Genomic DNA, 17525 nt, shown 5'->3' on the forward strand with positions numbered 1-17525 from the left:
TCCTGCATACAGATCAAATCACAATTTTATAACCAAAATTAACCAAAGAGGGAAAGGTGGTTATACATCAGTAACCAATCATTGTTTGAAGTCAAATCTATTGAAGTAATAGATAATAATACATAACATATCAAGGACATGTACATATAGCAAGAGTCTTACTGGTTATCATAACACACACAAATTCATAAGAGTTCATTTTTATTCACCCTTATAATGAAGGTATTTATTAGTTCTTTAAATGTCCCTATAGGATATTCAACTCCACCATTTCCATCATTATTTTGGCCTTTAGGTCCAAATCAAGAAAGTTATCAAGCTCTGTTCTTATATTATTCCTCTGATATGTGGATATTCACCGTCTATTGGACATTGATTGTGTTTGGAGTATTTTATTTTGGGGCAGGGTTAATTGCGGTTTATCATAATTGGTTAAGTGATATTCAGCATGGGTTACCGATAAATAAATTATCGATTATAGGAGGGATTATAACTGTTCCGTTATTTCTTCTGATAGGGTTAATACGAGGGTTTATAAGTAGTGCTATCATTGGATTATTATTAAGTTCGATATATAGAGCTGGAACTTTAACTATGAGTACTTGGATTCCATTAACTTGGGCTATAGCTCAAATCTTATATGATGTTAGTTCAGCTTATCTGACAACCTTAGTAATATTGTAATCTTAACTAAATATATGACTGTTATATGAACGTTGTTTACTGTATATATGTTGATAGTATGTAATTCTAAGTATCACCAAAAATTAATGAGGAAGGAAAAATAAATGGCAGCACATATATCTATTTTGACTGTAAACGATTAGGATCCAACTGAAGAAGGAGATAGTACCCATCCAATACATCATGATGATGGATTCAAATGACTTTGATTATCTTCAATTGACTCAATTGAATCAACAATTTGATAGAATACTAGAAAATCAACCCATCAATGATAATCATCGTCAGAAATTGATTCAAATTGCACTCACATCATTACAAGTGATGGAAAAGTATTCAGCATTACAGCCAAAATATGTTAAATTCATCGACTATTTAAAGACAGAAGCAAGTAGAACTAATACATCTCCTTCATATAATATCGATTGGATTGATTCAGATAAACCTGTCAATAATTCCTTGCTTATTCAATTAGATCTTGAATTTAAGAATTTATTATTATATCCTTCATCAAATCATACCAATGAAATCAATGATGATGATGAATCCGATATTCCCAATTTCTCATCAAGTGGGGATTCTTCTACACTGACGAATTCTAAGGATGATCTCTTTAATCGATTCAAACAAGTTTTAATCATTAATATCATTAAACGAAAGTTTAGTCAAAATGTTCAACTTATAATTACGTATTCATCGATTCATCTGTTTAATTTATCTCCTAGGGATATAACTCAAGTCAAATCAAATAACTTCTTACAGTTTTTATTCTATCAATATTATAATAACCTTAATGCATGGTCTTCTTCCCCTATTCAACTCAAATGGCCAAACCAAGATGACACACCAGCACAAAATCCACAACAACAATTGGATGGATCTAATCGTACTTGGGTATCAAGATCAACAGCCCCAACTAATATATCAACTTCATCAGATTTATCATCACCATTTAATAATTCAAATTCATTTAAAATATTAGACGCAATTTATGCAAAAGCTGTTGGTTATTATACTAAGATTGAACCTATTTTAAGTAAGATCAATAAAACAAATACATCAAATGAAGATTATACAGGAGGAATATTTGAAGAAATCCATTATTACTGGTTAATTCGATTTTATAATCTTACAATTTTATTTAAAAAGTTTGAATTTTATGAATTTAATAAAGAATTTGAATCATTATTTCTTAATTCTACATCACCAACATCACCATTATCAAATAACTCAACTAATACTAATGCTACTTCCATGGGATTTTCTTCATCTTCATCAGCTGTAAATACCATCACCATCCCAAATCCATCTTTACAATTCCTTATAGATTTACCAACCTTAAAATCAGATATTTTCTCCATGTATGCTATAGTTTCGATATTTATAAAACCATTCAAAGCATTATCCTTTCTTGAAAAGGATGCTATAATTGATACCTTCAACATCAATGATTCAACTTTGGATACAACCATTTACACGAATGTATTGTTACCGTTATCTAATGCTAAATTATCTCAAGTTCATGAATTTTTAACGAGTCGATCATTTTTAATTGAATTCGGTTCAAATTTAGAATATCTCTTACCTATCAATGATAAACAATCTGGGTCGGGAAGTTTCATAAGTTATGTTATTAGAATCATTGATTTTAAATCATTCCTTTTGATTATTTCCATCACTAAACAAATCCCACGTATAAAATTATTTGAAATGTTGGGATATATAAATCCAACTCCAGAAGTGGTTTCGAATTTAACTGCCAGTTTATTGAATTTAATGGGGATTTTAGGATTGGGGAAATTAGGAATTGGTTATAAAGTCGATCAAGAATTATTTTTCAATCAGAATCAAGGAATCGATCAAAAGTTTGCTAATGATTTACAAATTAAAATTAATGAATTAACTAATGATGTTTACGGTGATAGTGTGGCTACGTTAATGAAAGGTATATTAACTGAAAAATTCTTTAAATAGTTGGTTTTTATTTATTTATTTAGGTTTTTAATTTAGTATATAAGTTATAAATTAAATCCATTATGAATAATCGACCACCTAAAACATTGAATTTGATATTACTTATATCCAAATTAATATGCTTGGGTTTATCATTATTGTAGTCATTATGATTTTTTGATTTATCTTTTTTAAAGTATAGTTCGTCATCTATTTCATCATTATCATTTACTTCATCATCTTCATCGTCATCATGGGTTGATGACTTTTCTTCACTGTCCTCGCTGGGGAATAATAATCGTTTGATTAAAATACATGTAATCATAATTAAATAAACTCCACAATCATCAAAATTATCTTGTTGATCACATTTCATTCTTACAATTTCAACTGGTTTTGAACTGTTTATAATTGATTTACAAGATTTTAATCTTAAACTTAATTGGGCTAATATTTTATCATCATTTTCCATAGCTTCATCAATACACATTGAATCATAAATATATAATTTATGTTCTACAATTGATAATAAACTTAAACACCAATGATCTCCATTATTAACTTCTTCTAAATCGACTTCATCATAATCTTCAATGAAATTTATAGGGATAAAGATGAATTTCAGTCGTTTTAAATCTTCAATAGGTAAGATATTCTCAATATCTTCACTTATAGGATAATGTAAGAATAATTGAATTAATGATGGATATAATAATTGAACTTGACCATTGAACGGGTCGTTGCCATCTCCATGACCATTTCGTTTATGATTGATGAATAATTGATTGATGACTTCATAAATAAGAGAAATATCATTATCATTGATCCATTCTCCAGGTAAGATATGATCAATATCACTTTTATATAATGCAATGGAATAATATTGAAATAATTTGAATTCTTCTCGTTTAGTCTTTTGAGCTAAATCATGGATCTTGGTATGTAAACTTCTGATTTTGGCCTTGGCGATATATGGATTATAATTGAACGGTATAGCTGAACTTTGTTGTTGTTTCTTTCCCTGTTGTGATTTCCCTTTTGAATGCTTCCCTCCACTTCCATTCAATTCTTGTTGAAATTTAGCTTTCCTATTTCTTGATGCATTGATTTTCTTCATTTGACGTTGTTCTCTCTTTTCCAGTTTAGTTAGTCGTTTCTTCTTATCAGTCAATTCTTCTTCATCTTCATCGTCTTCTTCTTCATCCTCCTCATCATCATCACCTGTAACTCCAGACCAAGACAATTGATCAAACCCATTACTGAACACACTCTCTTTACTAACTTCTGATACTATACTCTCATCATTGGTACAACTAAACCCCTTATACTTATCATATACTAACATTCCATTGAAGTTAGCTCTAAGTTTCTGATAAGATCTGATAATATTCTGTAAATAGATAGTTGGTTGCACAAATGGAAAAAAAGGTTAAAAAAACAGGTGAGACAAACAGCGATAATGAAAAATTTGGTGATACTTTTCTTTTTCACAGCAACATCCTTAACAAACCATGTTTAAGAGAGGGGCTAGAGTAGGTATAAGGTATCTCAATATCCAAAGCAGACCTCAACCATCGATACCTTACGGAACAGGACAACCAACGCATGAAACTAGACCTCATTATTTACCCACTCAAGGGAATTTAACTCCTGGTATATCAGCCATGGAGTATTATGAACGAAGATTAGCATTATCAAGTCAATTACCATATAATTCTATAGCGATCCTTATTGGGAATGAAGTGAAATATAGTTCTGGTAGTGTATTTTATGATTTCCAACAGAATAATGATCTTTTTTATATGACGGGGTGGTTAGAACCTAATACGATTGCTATTATTGAAAAAGGTATTAATGATGAAGACGTTAATTTACATATGATTGTTCCCCCTAAGAATCCTCAATTGGAATTATGGGAAGGTCCAAAATCAGGATTAGAAGGAGCTTATGATTTCTTTAATGCTGATTATGTGGAATCAATTGATAATGGATTAAAATATTTACAACTGATTGTTGCAAAGTCAAAATATATATATTGGGATGATCCAACATCTACAAGTAGTACATCAACTAAGAAACCAGGATTATTTTCATCATTATTTTCATCGATCACAGGAGATAAGAATTCGATTATTAATGTGATTAATAAATCAGGTAAAGTGATTCAACCATTAACTTCTAAAATAGCTGAACAAAGATCTATCAAATCAGATTCAGAAATAAATGTTATGCATGCTTCTGGTCAAATATCAAGTAGAGCTATAAACAAAGCTATTGCTAAAGTTGGATCTGATAAACCTCATTTGACGGAAAAGACATTAGCTAAATATTTAGATTATCAATTTGTTAAAGGAGGATGTGATAAACAAGCCTATATCCCTGTGGTAGCCAGTGGTCCTAATGCATTAACTATCCATTATACTCGAAATGATGATATCTTGTATCGAGATGAGATGGTTTTCGTTGATGCCGGAGGTAAATTAGGAGGTTATTGTGCTGATATCTCTCGAACTTGGCCCAATTCTCCTTCAGGATTTACAGAACCACAAAGAGATTTATATGATATTGTATTGAATACTAATAAGAAATGTATTGAAATGTGTGATGAATCCAAATATCATTCTTTACATGATATTCATGAGTTTTCAGTTAAGTTTTTACAACAAGAGTTAAAGAATTTACCGGGATTTTCAGCTGTAACCAATAGTGAAATATCTCGTATCCTTTATCCTCATTATGTGGGTCATCATTTAGGATTAGATTTACATGATATTCCATCTGTATCTCGATTTAAGAAGTTGGTTGAAGGAAATGTCATAACCATTGAACCAGGTTTATATATCCCTGTTGATTCAAAATGGCCAAAACATTATCAAGGAATTGGAATTAGAGTTGAAGATGATATAGTGGTTGGGAAGACTAATGATGAGATTTTTAATTTAAGTAGTGGATGTATTAAAGAAGTGGTTGATATTGAAGCTTTGATATCAAATGGAGAGATTACAACTCCTGGGGTTGATGATGAATTATTAATATTGGATATTTGATTGTATATATATATATAAAATTTTGGTTTTTTTTTATTTTCCTTGTACATATATATGGGAATATATATATAATTATAGACTATTTACATTTAATTTTTAAAGGTTGGAGCAATTAACGACCAATGTTTAATAATAATGAATTCTTTGAACCACTATCATCACCATTACCACCATTACTACTTGGGATATATGAAACATTTGGAGAATTAGCTAAAGTTTTAGCAATTTCTTTAGAAGCTTCTAATCTTCTAATTAATAATAATCCATCTCCAGCTTTACTTAAAGCTCTTGAAACAGTTTCAGCGGATTCAGCTTCACCTTCAGCTCTTATAACAGCTGCTTTTCTTTCTTGTTCAGCCTTTTCCACTAAATATTTAGCTCTTTCAGCATCTTGTTGAGCAATTTGTTTTTGTTCAACGGCTTTAGTGAATTCTTTACCAAAAGTCATATGAGTGATTGAAACATCTTCTAATCTAATATTAAATTCATTGGCTCTTCTTGATAATTCTTGTCTAATTCTAGCTGATACAACTTCTCTTTGCGTAATTAATTCAGCAGCATCGAATTGAGCAACAATCGATTTTAAAATTTCATTACCAATAGCAGGTAAGACTCTTTCATCATAATCCAATCCTAAACTTTGATAAATCTTTGGTAATTGTAATACTTCAGGTCTATGTAATACTCTTAAAGTTAATGAAACATTTTGTAAATCTTTAGAACCAGTAGTAGTGGCAATAGTTTTTGGTTTAGTACGAACATCAAATATAATGGCTTTTTGTAACCAAGGAATTAAGAAATGAGTTCCTTCACCAATAACACTTTGTTGAACCCCATTTAATCTATCAAATATAACTGCTCTTTTACCACCTTCAACATCATAAAGAGCTGATTGACCTAAGGCAATGGCTAACCCAGCAGGAATGGCAATTTTTGATATTATCTCAGCAATTCGTTGTGACATTATATTAGTAGTAGTCGATATATGATCTAATTGGTATTATTAGATGTGATCTTTTGACTTTGAAAGTTGAAGTAAGATGAAGCAGTATCCGCCACCATATAATATCATTCATCCATACTTCGTTTCTCTCCCTTTTTCAATTTTTCGGTTTGATGATTTTTTGGGATTTGGTACACGTCCCTTTATTTACTATGGTGAATTATTAATATTACAATTAATTGATAAGTTATTATATGAATGATATATAGTAATGATATTGGATGGTTGTAATAGTATGTGGTATGGTATGTATGGAGTGGTTTGGTGAAATAAGAGTAATTTATGATGTTATAGGTCGGGGTATGATTATTTTTGCATCCATCAATCATAGCACTAATGAAGTTACACCATCAAAAGTAACTAACTTTAAAATTAGGGATATTTCTAGAAGCTTAGATACGTACTATTAATCCTGAAAAGCTATTTGATGGCAATATTAACTCTAATTCTGAATTAACCTTGATCATTTATATTATAAGCATAAACCACTCAGAATGTCGCTGTGAAGTAGTAGTTGTGGCTTGAATCATAATAAGAAGAATGTCTCCTTGTTTTAATTTGCGATTTTTTCGCTTTAAAGAGAGAGAGAGAGAGACGATTACAAATTATTATCTTTTCCATCAGTTCCTAATTTTACTATAAATACAATTTCAATTGGACTTTAAATTTGAATTTAATTGGAGTTTTATACAATAGATTCATAGTATAACTTGTTATTCATTAGATCTCCCGAGGAATACTTTATCAATCTTGTCATTTCTCATATACCATATAAACTCATATATTTATCATGTCCCATCAATATCATTTCGAAGTTACCATGTCTTGTTCAGGATGTTCAGGTGCTGTCAATAGAGTCTTGACTAAATTAGATGGTGTTTCTAAATTAGATATCTCCTTGGAAAAACAATCAGTTGATGTCGTCACTGATTTAGATTATGATACTATCTATAATACTATAGCTAAAACTGGTAAAAAAATTAATGATGGTAAAATCATTCAATAGATTAGGATAATGTATCTATATATATATATAAGGTTAATATATGTACGTAACTAGGTAATACCAACAGTACTATGTAAGATTTCTGAATTCAATGATCTCATTAATACAATCATCTCTTAATTTACTTTGCATGAATAATTTCTTTATCATAATGATTAATTCATCAGTTGATAAATCAAAGAATTCACCTTCATTAAATCGATCAAGGATATCCTTTAAATGATTCTTAATAAGGAATTTGAAATTTTGTAATCGATTATATGATTTAATCTCATCCTTTTGAGACGGTTTTAAAAATGGGATGGTAATATTATTAATCGAATCAATAATATGACTGATTTTAATCGATTGAAATTCTCCAATATCTTCTAAGGACAACACCATCAAGATTAAATAATCATTGATGAATTGAATAATCTCAATCATTAATGAATCAGTCTTGATTGGGTTTATATGTTGATAATCACTATCATTGAAATGATTATTGAAAATTCCATAGATTGAACTTAATTTTTGAAGACTTTCATCATCAAGTTCACCTTCATCTTGTATTGGTTCAAGTTCTAAATCACCTCCTGTCCCTAAAATCAATGAAAGTAATAATAATCTTAATCGTTCATAGATATCTAATAAATTCTTATTCCATACTGATTCAATGAATGAATCTAATTCAGTTGAGTTTAATTGTTGACTAATATATTTCAAATCATTATAGATTAATAATGATTTATCAATTGATTGATATTTGATTAATGATAATGATTTAATCGTAGTGATTAAATATTTTATATCTGAATTTGAAGAATCATTTTGAAATTGTTTAATCAATTGAATCACTTGTTGACTTAACTTTGATATTTTAAAAGTATTAGTACTCTCCTCCTTAGGTTCATCTTTTAACACATCTTCATCGTCCCATCCATCATCATCATCATCATTATTCCAGCCATCATCGTTCCATCCATCATCATCAGTTTTAGTACTACTTGTGGTAGGTTCACTTCCACTTTCAGGGACACTCTCCAACAGACTTATTAAATGATGATCTTTAAATACATGTCTTAATTTATCTATATATTGATCAATCAACCAATCATTATACAACTTAGTTAAATTCTGTTGAAGATTAGCTTGAGGATCATTGAATGCTCCTATAAAGATATTCCAACCCGATGAACTTTTATTCAATGCAATTAATTCATTCAAACCTGACAATAACATCTCATCATTAACGATATTATTGATGTTTATCGCTATTTTGTTGATTAATAATTTATTGATTTTAGAATTAAGATATTGTTTGATGGATTCATTATTGATATAATTTATAAACGTCATCACATTTGAAATTGATTTGATAAAGTTACCTGATGATGATCCTGATGTTACTTTGATCGATATGAAATCTATATCTAGATTCTCATCAATTAATTCAACTTCATGATTTGATTTCAGGGATAATACACTTTCAATCAATTGATCCCATTTATTCCTATATGTGGTATAATTATCTAATTTAATATGATTATTCACCAACAATTTATTAAATTCATGTAATCCATTAATATTCTCAATATTAAATTCATTCGGTATAAATGATAATAAATAATCATTTAAAATTTGAACAAACCTCTCATACAATTGATCGATCGATTTATGAATCACTTTATAGATAAGTATGACATCTTCTTCTGATGGTTGGGGTTGTTTATGATATTTATCGAATAATGTGAATAAATGATGGAAATCAAGAATATTCAATTGGGAACTTTTCAAAATCAATGAATTTATATCTTGATATTGATTATAATGGAATTGAAGTTGATGTAAATCATGTAAGTTGGATTCTATCTCTTCATATTGTTGATTCAATTGGGATAAACTGACAGGAATACTAGTACTATTTTCATGATCAACTTTATTCATAAAGTTTTGAACTAATTGTTTATCTGCTAATAATGAATGTTTGGAAATAGTAATGAATGAATTGTTTAATTCAGTATCTATGGATTCCAATTCAAGTTGGTTTTCCTCTAGTAGACTCTCTATAGATAATGACATCCCTTTTGATCTAGTTAGTCCTTATGGGGTCTACCTCTACTTTAATATGCTTGTTCTGTCTGATCTGTTCTTTAAAAAAAATTAAAGTATCACCAAAAAATACATCCATACCGCGACAATACTACAAAAGCTTAGCTTATATCATAAATCCATTATATTAATTACTATAAATACTATAAGACACTAATAATTACCTTATATTAAATCTTCAGTGATATCATCATCAACATACTCATCATCTTTATTCATTCTATAAATCGTCATGGCCATACTTGAGAAATTCAATACACTCATAAACCAATCAGGAACAATAATACCCCATAATTCAATGGAATTAAAAGTTAAATCAAGGAAATTACCCACTAATTCAAGAATTAACATCATTTTATCGAATTTTAAATCTTTTAATACTTTATTATACTTTTTATTGACATCATTATTGATTAAATTCTTCTTGGTGGATGATTGATTTAAAATACTTAATTCAATCTTGATTTTATTCTCTTTCTTTATCACATTGATTAATTGGGAGATGGTCTTTCTAATAAGGAATACCAAGATCAATACCCAAAGTTTATTGGTTTGTTTAAGGAGGGATAATAACGTTGGGGGAAACATTGGTAATCGAGAAAATAAATGTAAATTATCTAATAAATTAGCTAAATTCTCTAATACTTGAATAACGATATGTTCTAATTTCTTCAAGGAGAATTTAGATGATGCAGGTTTCTTGAAAGTTAATGGTTTCTTATCTTTATGTAAGATTTGACTGGTATTAGGTGAAGAAGTAGTGGAATGGGTATTTGATGTTAATGATTTATGTAAATCGAATTTATTAAAAAACGGGGAATACTTGGGTTTGGGTATAGATGGTAATTTATTAAACTTTTCAAATGATTGACCTTCCTTAACACTATTACTACTCTTTGCTTCCAGTTGTTTGGCTAAAAATTGGGATAATTTATTAAGTTTATCTTCAGTAACTGATTTATTGCCTCTTTCTTGTTCTTGTTTAGCTAATTCAAGTAATCTATCAATAATCTCTTGGTTTTTATTCTGATTGTTGTGATGATCATGCATAAGACTTAACTTTCCACTAGTACTGGTTGTATTGATTATGGGCAATACACTAGTAGCCATACCTGATGTTACTTGATGGTTATAGATTTGATATAGTATGGTTTTAATGACGGGTATATATTTTAACTTCTCCAATTTTAGCTGCCTCTTTTTTTTTAAGACTCTTCTTTCACATGCCGAGGTTTACAGAAAAATTAATTATATGCAGGATGTTCAATCACGTGAATGAAAGTATACCGATTTTTATTAAAAATATGTAAAGATGGCATTATAAACTACATTGATAATCGATCAGATGCTTTTAAATTACAATTTCAAAACCTAAATATATTAATCCATTACATATTCTATTATAATCTAGTTTGATCATCTTGTATAAACTCAACTAAAGCCAGTAAAAATAAATCTTCAGTTAAATTCAATTGATTAACAAATTTGATAAATTGATTAGTTGATGATTCATTTTTAAATCCTTCAATCTTAATGATTTTCCAATGATGAGTATATATGATTCGTTTAGAATTATCAATGATTAAATAGAAATTATTCTTCTTGGTTAATTTCAATTTAATGTTCGTTATATTGGATAATTTTATAATAACATCATTCATTTCTTTACACCATTTACCATAATTTTGAAACTTATCATGAAGTTTCTTATTATTCTGTTGATTTGTTTCAATATCATTTGATTCAAGGTCAGAATAACTTTTAATTATCTCTTTTAAATCTTGGGATTTATGTAATAAATTAGTATGATGAGTACATTTCTTTTCATATTGGGATTGTTGATGATCTATCTCTTGTTGAAGGGAATTCAATTGTTGAGTTTGTTCATCAACTAGAGCTCTTGACTTTTCAATTATATTCAGTAAATCAATATCATCAGTTGAATTGTTATTATTATTAGTTATATCTTGAATAAATTCTTGATCATCAAATTCATCAAGAATTTGATCGATTTCTTGAGTTATATCATCAATATCATGAATCAATCGTTTACTATCATCAACTTTATCGATATATTGATGATACAATTCAATATTATCTTCACATAATTGATCCAAGTTCTTGATTTTATTATTCATCTCCAGTTTTAAACTCTTTAATATCACTTTACTTTCACCAGTTTGACGTTCGATATTAGCAATATCATTCCATTCACCATGTTTATCTTCCTCTAACTCAACACTACTTATCTCACTTATCCTTCTTAAGAACTTATCTCTTGTTTCTTGTTCCAAGTATAAGAATTTCAATTTGGAGAATATATGTTTCTTATAATTGAATTCTTCATCGATAACTCTTGGATTCAAGAGTTTCACATTAGTAGAGTTTTCAAACTCCTGTTGAGCTGAGAGAATGTAATAATCAGGAACATCATTCACTTGTCGTCTTATAGCATCCAATGACATCTTACTTGGTTGATTTATATATGAAGAACACTATCAAATTGGCTTTGTTTACATTTTTGTTTACTGATTTCGCATCTCTCCACAAAACATTTTTTTAACGCGTACAAATTGGCGCTCCCATATTTGATTTATGATATCTAATAATAATACATTTAACGATACAAAAAGAGGAAATATATAACGTATAAATAATAATGATAAGGTCTATGATTATGATGATGAGGAAGAGACATCACGAGGTTGGATGGTACAACTTAATTTCCAAGCTCTATCTTCTTCAGCTTTATTTAATTGACAAACTTTCCATAATTCTAATAAGATTAATTCTTGTAAACTTGGAACTGAAACAATGGTATAATCTTCCATTTCTAAATTAGTTGACGTGGATGAGTTAGGTATTTTTGCATTGAATGAAATACTTGATCTCCTTAATTCTTTTGAACTAGTGGTGGTAGTTGATGAATTTGTATATGGGATTTGTAAACTTTCAATATCAGCAATGATTCGAGTGATTTTTAAATATTTATCAATATTAATTAATTTTTGATTTAAAAATGTATTGGCTTTTCTATAATTTGGATTACCATCTGTTACAAATGTTAAATCTTGTAAAAATAATGAAAAATATGGAACAATAGGAATATTATAATCATTTGAAATTAAAAAGTTTTTCAATTTGGAACGATAAACATGATAATTCTTTTCAGGATGAATGATAGATGATAAATATTCATATAATTCAATATATTTATCAGATAAATCACCCCAAATTTTATTTAATCGAGTAATTAAATGTGATTGTAAAGCAGTAATAATAGCCGCTAAAGAATTGAAATTTCTTAAATAAAGACAAGAAATTGCCACTTTTAACCAAGTTTTAATCATATTAATTCTTAATTTTTGATTAATCTTGGGTTGTAAAATTGATTCTAATACATATCCTGATAAACAATTGGTGAATAATAATGATTGTCTCACATTTGGAGCTAATCTTAAATAAGCTCTTTTAGCGGTGAAATTTTCATTCAATAATTCTTCTGGTTTAATTGAACAAAAGATATTAGATTCAATGCTAGTTAATTGTTTTGCCAATTCTAATCCATTGAAATCTAATAAATTAGGTCTATAATTTGATAAAACCCAAGTTTGATCACATACTTGAAACCAATTACCCAATAAATTAGAAATATCTAAATTAATATAATGAGAAGTTTCAATATATTTTTGTGGACACCAACTAGTACTTAAAATTTGTCTATAAGTCATATTAACTTTTTCAATAGTTTGGAATTGATTTTTAGTTAATAATGAATTGGAAGATGAGGTTTGATTTCCAATACCTAATGGCATAGGTAATGAAATTGATTTTAATGAACTTGTAGTAGATGAATTAGTATTAATTTTGGATAATTCATATCCATCAACCATAGAATATCTATTACTTAATGAATTATCAGTATTACTGGAGAATGAATTCTTTCTTTTAAATCTGGTAATGGTAATACTACGAGAAATTAATTGAGGATTATAACCATTTGCTCTTGGAAGATTTCTTAATTGAATTTGATTTTCAATTAATGGTTTGGTTGATAATTTAGCGGCAATTTCAATTAATTTAGTGGCTTCAATAGGTAAGAAATGACTAATACCTTCATTAAAGAAATTAATCAAAGTAGTTAATAAACTATAATCGGCTTCATGATTCCAATAAGATTCCATCCAAATTTGAAACATCTTAACAATCAATCTTCTTCTTTTCTTTAATTGAACTTCAGCAGTAATATCAGCTCGAGTTTGACCTTGTAAATTACTACTAATATTATGAGTAATATCAAATCTAGAAATCATTTCTTCAATAAAATCAATCCCATTAGCAAAAGTTCTAAAACAAATGAAAAATGTCGATACAAAGAAATATTCCGGTGGTGAATCTTCATTGGTTAAAGTATAAACCAATCCATGGAATGAAGCTCCAAGTAAATTTCCATTACTATCAACTAATAATTCATTATTAATATCCGATAAATTAGAATTACTTTCACTTTTATTAGCGGCAGTAGCAGTAGTATATGGTTCAAATGCAGGAATCGATACTGAAAATGGAGAATTGGCATCATTACTACCAGCTAATAATACATCATGAATTAAATTGGCTCCATTGGAAGTTAAACTTAATTCACCTGTTTTACCTGATCTAATCATCGAATAACGATTCGAATTCTTAACGGCAGCTGATGTTTGAGGACGTCTAAATGCAGCTTCATCATCATCATCAGGACGTTTGTTATGTTTGGCAATACCAATTGAACATTTTTTAATGAAATCTTCAGGATCAATTTTCATCTTGGTATAATCAGGATATGATCTAGCTGAATTTAATTTAAAATCTCCGGTAATATCTAATAATTTTCTAATCGAACTAATGGTTAATCCAATTGATTTAATCATTTTAGAGGCAATTTGAATTAAATTACCCCCTTCTTGAGTATAATAATATTTATCAGCATTATTCCCCATACTTGGTAAGACATTACTTTTCTTTTCTGATTCAGATTCATTTAAAGTCTTTACCACTAAATTCTTTACCAGAGATACTAAATCACTAACCAAGGATAATAATGAATCTAAGGAATTATCCAAATCAGCTGGTTTTTCACTCGAGAAATCAGATCCAGTTTTGGAAATAAATAATAATTCTCGTAATAATAAGATGATTTGATGAGCAATGGTTTCTAAAAGATCACATCCAATAGGATTATGTTCGATTAAATCCAATCTTCCAATAATTAAACCTAAATAAGAATATAAGATTCCGTTGATTTCGGTGATTCTTTGTTTGGCTAATGGTGGACTGGCTAATAAAGGATAATTATTTAAATCTTCATTCAGACTCTTTGATTCTTTAATTTGACCTGGTTTTTGAGAATCTTGTTTTTGTTGAAGGATTTCTTTACTTTCAATTGACCAAATTTTCAAAAATGATACTGCTTTCTTCGTAACTTGAAATATCATTAAAGTTAAAATTTCAATTTTATTAAAATTAGACGTTCCTTTAAATTCATTCGCTTTAACCATTAAATTATACCAATCGGCCAATAATGATTTTCTGGTTTTTCTAACCACAGGACGTTTAGTAACGATTTCATTTGATCTTGATAAACAATCTGTTTGTTGTAATAATAATCTTACTCCATCACGAATAGAATTAATGGTTCTAATTGAAAAAGTATATTTCCCCCGACGATTTTTATGACTTAAAGGATTCATTAAGAATTTGGCACATGAATGGAAAAGAGGTTTTAAATATTTATTATTTGGAATTTTTCCATCATCATCAATATCATTAATTGTCAGATCAGCTTTTTCATCTACTGCAATTTCAAAATAATTCATCGGGATCCATCCTCTTTGTAAAGAATTGACTAAAGTAACTTCACCCCATCCTGAATCATCTATAGTATGAACAAATGCTAAATCATCTTTATCAAATGATAAACATATAGAAGCATCTGATTCGGATTGTAAAGTGGATGAATCAAACGAATGTAAAGCACGTATGAATAATGAAGATAAATCATCATCATTATCATCATCTTCATTACCCAGTAATAAAGCTGAATTAGTAGTAGCGATGGTTTTACTGGTATTACTAGCAGTTAAATGTTGTTGAGATTTGGCTGATTGACTTATTTCATAATTATCATCATCATCATCATCTTGACTATCTCTATTTTTGGGATCAAGTAAAGAATCAGTGATGGAAATATTTAAACCATGAGGATATCTATCACTTATATTTAACCCATTTTTAGATGCAATTAAAAGATCATTTTTTTCCTTTTCCGACATTTTCTTGATTTCTTCATTATTAGAAGCCAATTTTTCAAATTGATTAACAAGATCTCTTCTAACTGGGATTTCATCATCATTAGAAGTCTGATTTCCTCCATTTCTTAAAGTTTTAATAGGAGATACTCTTGAACCTCGTATATTATATGCACTGGATGAATTTGAAGTTGATTTAGGTTGATCACCATTATTATTATTAGTACTATTAAAGTTGAATGCATTTGATGATGAAGATGATACATTTGAAATGATTGGAGTTGCTTGAGGATTATTATGTTCAGGTTCGATATTACTACTTTGACTTATAATACTGGATCGATTACTTATACTACTAAGTTGAGATTCTTGATCATCTTTAATATAAGAATCATTATCGGAAGGTTCATCATAATCGGTACTATTATCCTTTTGAGATCTGAATTCTTCAATTTTATTATAATATCTACTTGTGGGAGCCACACCTGGTTTTGAAAATTGATCTTTGGATAATCGATTTACATTTTGTTGGAATGTATTCATAAATTGATAAGAATCACCTGAAGTTGTAGTTTGTTGTAATGTTACAGAAAGTCTTTGAAATTTAGAACTTAATTCTTGTTGAGGTAATTGCGTAGTTAATTCATTTGGATTTGGAGATGCTTGACGAGGAATTGATTGTTGTTGTTGTTGAGGAAGTAATGGATCAAATGCTGGATCATTATTACTCAATAAAGGAGTTTTATCATCCAAACTATCAATGGTTTTATTATTATATTGAGCAGAAGTTGGGATTTTTGGAGTTTTATCATCATCATAATAAGAAGTATTAGTTTGATTTGAACCTGGATCATCGGAAAATTCATTTTTTGTATAAGAATCAAGACTATTAAGGGAAGGTTGTTTTAATAACGATCGATTTATTGATTCAAAACTAGGATTTTTTTGAGGTTGATGAAATTCTCCACTCCCATTTTCATCTTCACTAAATTCTAAACCTCTAGCAGTCATAAAAGTTTGGAAAGTTTGATTTGATTCTTCAGTTCTCATGCCTTTACTTTCATTACTAAGACGATTAATGCTATTATTATTGGAGTGTTGTTGTTGTTGTTCAGGGTGATAGTTAAGATCACTATCTATATCTTCATCATCGACTTCTTCAATGATATCATGATTATTATTTTTGAAGGTATATTCTGAATCTATAGGAGAATATACACTTGATGAAGTACTAAAGTGATGATTAGTTGGAGGTTGTTGTTGTTGATTCTGTTGTTTAAACATGATCAAATGGGGGTATCCATATATATATAATTGATAATAATAATTTTAGATAGTTAAAGTTGTCTTGGCTGTAAATACTAAATCAGAAGGTAAGGTAAGTACGAAGAAGTAAGAAAAACCACAGCAAAGTAGAGATATGTGTAATGGTTGATTGGTGATGGCTTGAT

The 17525-nt window shown here is 28.7% G+C and overlaps 10 protein-coding genes across 10 annotated transcripts; 4 read left to right on the plus strand and 6 right to left on the minus strand. All coding sequences in view use genetic code 12, as the record gives it.

The window, feature by feature from the left end:
- Positions 1-216: 216 nt before the first annotated feature.
- DFJ63DRAFT_337894 (uncharacterized protein) lies at positions 217-684 on the plus strand (the record flags this gene model as incomplete). Its single annotated transcript, XM_064908617.1, has 1 exon — positions 217-684. One exon carries the CDS (start codon positions 217-219, stop codon positions 682-684), a length of 468 nt encoding a protein of 155 aa, XP_064759312.1.
- Positions 685-867: 183 nt separating this feature from the next.
- DFJ63DRAFT_337895 (uncharacterized protein) lies at positions 868-2658 on the plus strand (the record flags this gene model as incomplete). Its single annotated transcript, XM_064908618.1, has 1 exon — positions 868-2658. One exon carries the CDS (start codon positions 868-870, stop codon positions 2656-2658), a length of 1791 nt encoding a protein of 596 aa, XP_064759313.1.
- Positions 2659-2677: 19 nt separating this feature from the next.
- ULP1 (Ulp1p) lies at positions 2678-3982 on the minus strand (the record flags this gene model as incomplete). Its single annotated transcript, XM_064906621.1, has 1 exon — positions 2678-3982. The coding sequence occupies one exon, from the start codon at positions 3980-3982 to the stop codon at positions 2678-2680; it is 1305 nt and encodes a 434-aa protein (XP_064759314.1).
- A 166-nt stretch (positions 3983-4148) lies between these two features.
- Positions 4149-5684, plus strand: DFJ63DRAFT_290858 (aminopeptidase; the record flags this gene model as incomplete). Its single annotated transcript, XM_064905353.1, has 1 exon — positions 4149-5684. One exon carries the CDS (start codon positions 4149-4151, stop codon positions 5682-5684), a length of 1536 nt encoding a protein of 511 aa, XP_064759315.1.
- Positions 5685-5740: 56 nt separating this feature from the next.
- On the minus strand, positions 5741-7063 carry DFJ63DRAFT_256119 (prohibitin subunit). Its single transcript, XM_064904491.1, has one exon. It carries the CDS (start codon positions 6646-6648, stop codon positions 5797-5799), a length of 852 nt encoding a protein of 283 aa, XP_064759316.1. The 5' UTR covers positions 6649-7063; the 3' UTR covers positions 5741-5796.
- ATX1 (copper metallochaperone) lies at positions 7064-7728 on the plus strand. The gene has a single exon (XM_064904492.1). The coding sequence runs from the start codon at positions 7478-7480 to the stop codon at positions 7691-7693; it is 216 nt and encodes a 71-aa protein (XP_064759317.1). The 5' UTR covers positions 7064-7477; the 3' UTR covers positions 7694-7728.
- Positions 7729-7762: 34 nt separating this feature from the next.
- Positions 7763-9754, minus strand: DSL1 (Dsl1p; the record flags this gene model as incomplete). The annotated part of the gene is made up of 1 exon (XM_064906622.1): positions 7763-9754. One exon carries the CDS (start codon positions 9752-9754, stop codon positions 7763-7765), a length of 1992 nt encoding a protein of 663 aa, XP_064759318.1.
- A 136-nt stretch (positions 9755-9890) lies between these two features.
- DFJ63DRAFT_256090 (uncharacterized protein) lies at positions 9891-11039 on the minus strand. Its single transcript, XM_064904487.1, has one exon. The coding sequence runs from the start codon at positions 10892-10894 to the stop codon at positions 9950-9952; it is 945 nt and encodes a 314-aa protein (XP_064759319.1). The 5' UTR covers positions 10895-11039; the 3' UTR covers positions 9891-9949.
- Positions 11040-11184: 145 nt separating this feature from the next.
- On the minus strand, positions 11185-12249 carry DFJ63DRAFT_315818 (uncharacterized protein; the record flags this gene model as incomplete). Its single annotated transcript, XM_064906623.1, has 1 exon — positions 11185-12249. One exon carries the CDS (start codon positions 12247-12249, stop codon positions 11185-11187), a length of 1065 nt encoding a protein of 354 aa, XP_064759320.1.
- Positions 12250-12364: 115 nt separating this feature from the next.
- Positions 12365-15908, minus strand: BUD5 (Ras family guanine nucleotide exchange factor). The gene has a single exon (XM_064907301.1). It carries the CDS (start codon positions 15640-15642, stop codon positions 12460-12462), a length of 3183 nt encoding a protein of 1060 aa, XP_064759321.1. The 5' UTR covers positions 15643-15908; the 3' UTR covers positions 12365-12459.
- Positions 15909-17525: the final 1617 nt, after the last annotated feature.

This window comes from Scheffersomyces coipomensis, assembly GCF_036884675.1.
Source record: "Scheffersomyces coipomensis strain NRRL Y-17651 chromosome Unknown DFJ63scaffold_9, whole genome shotgun sequence".
NCBI classification, from domain to species: domain Eukaryota; kingdom Fungi; phylum Ascomycota; class Pichiomycetes; order Serinales; family Debaryomycetaceae; genus Scheffersomyces; species Scheffersomyces coipomensis.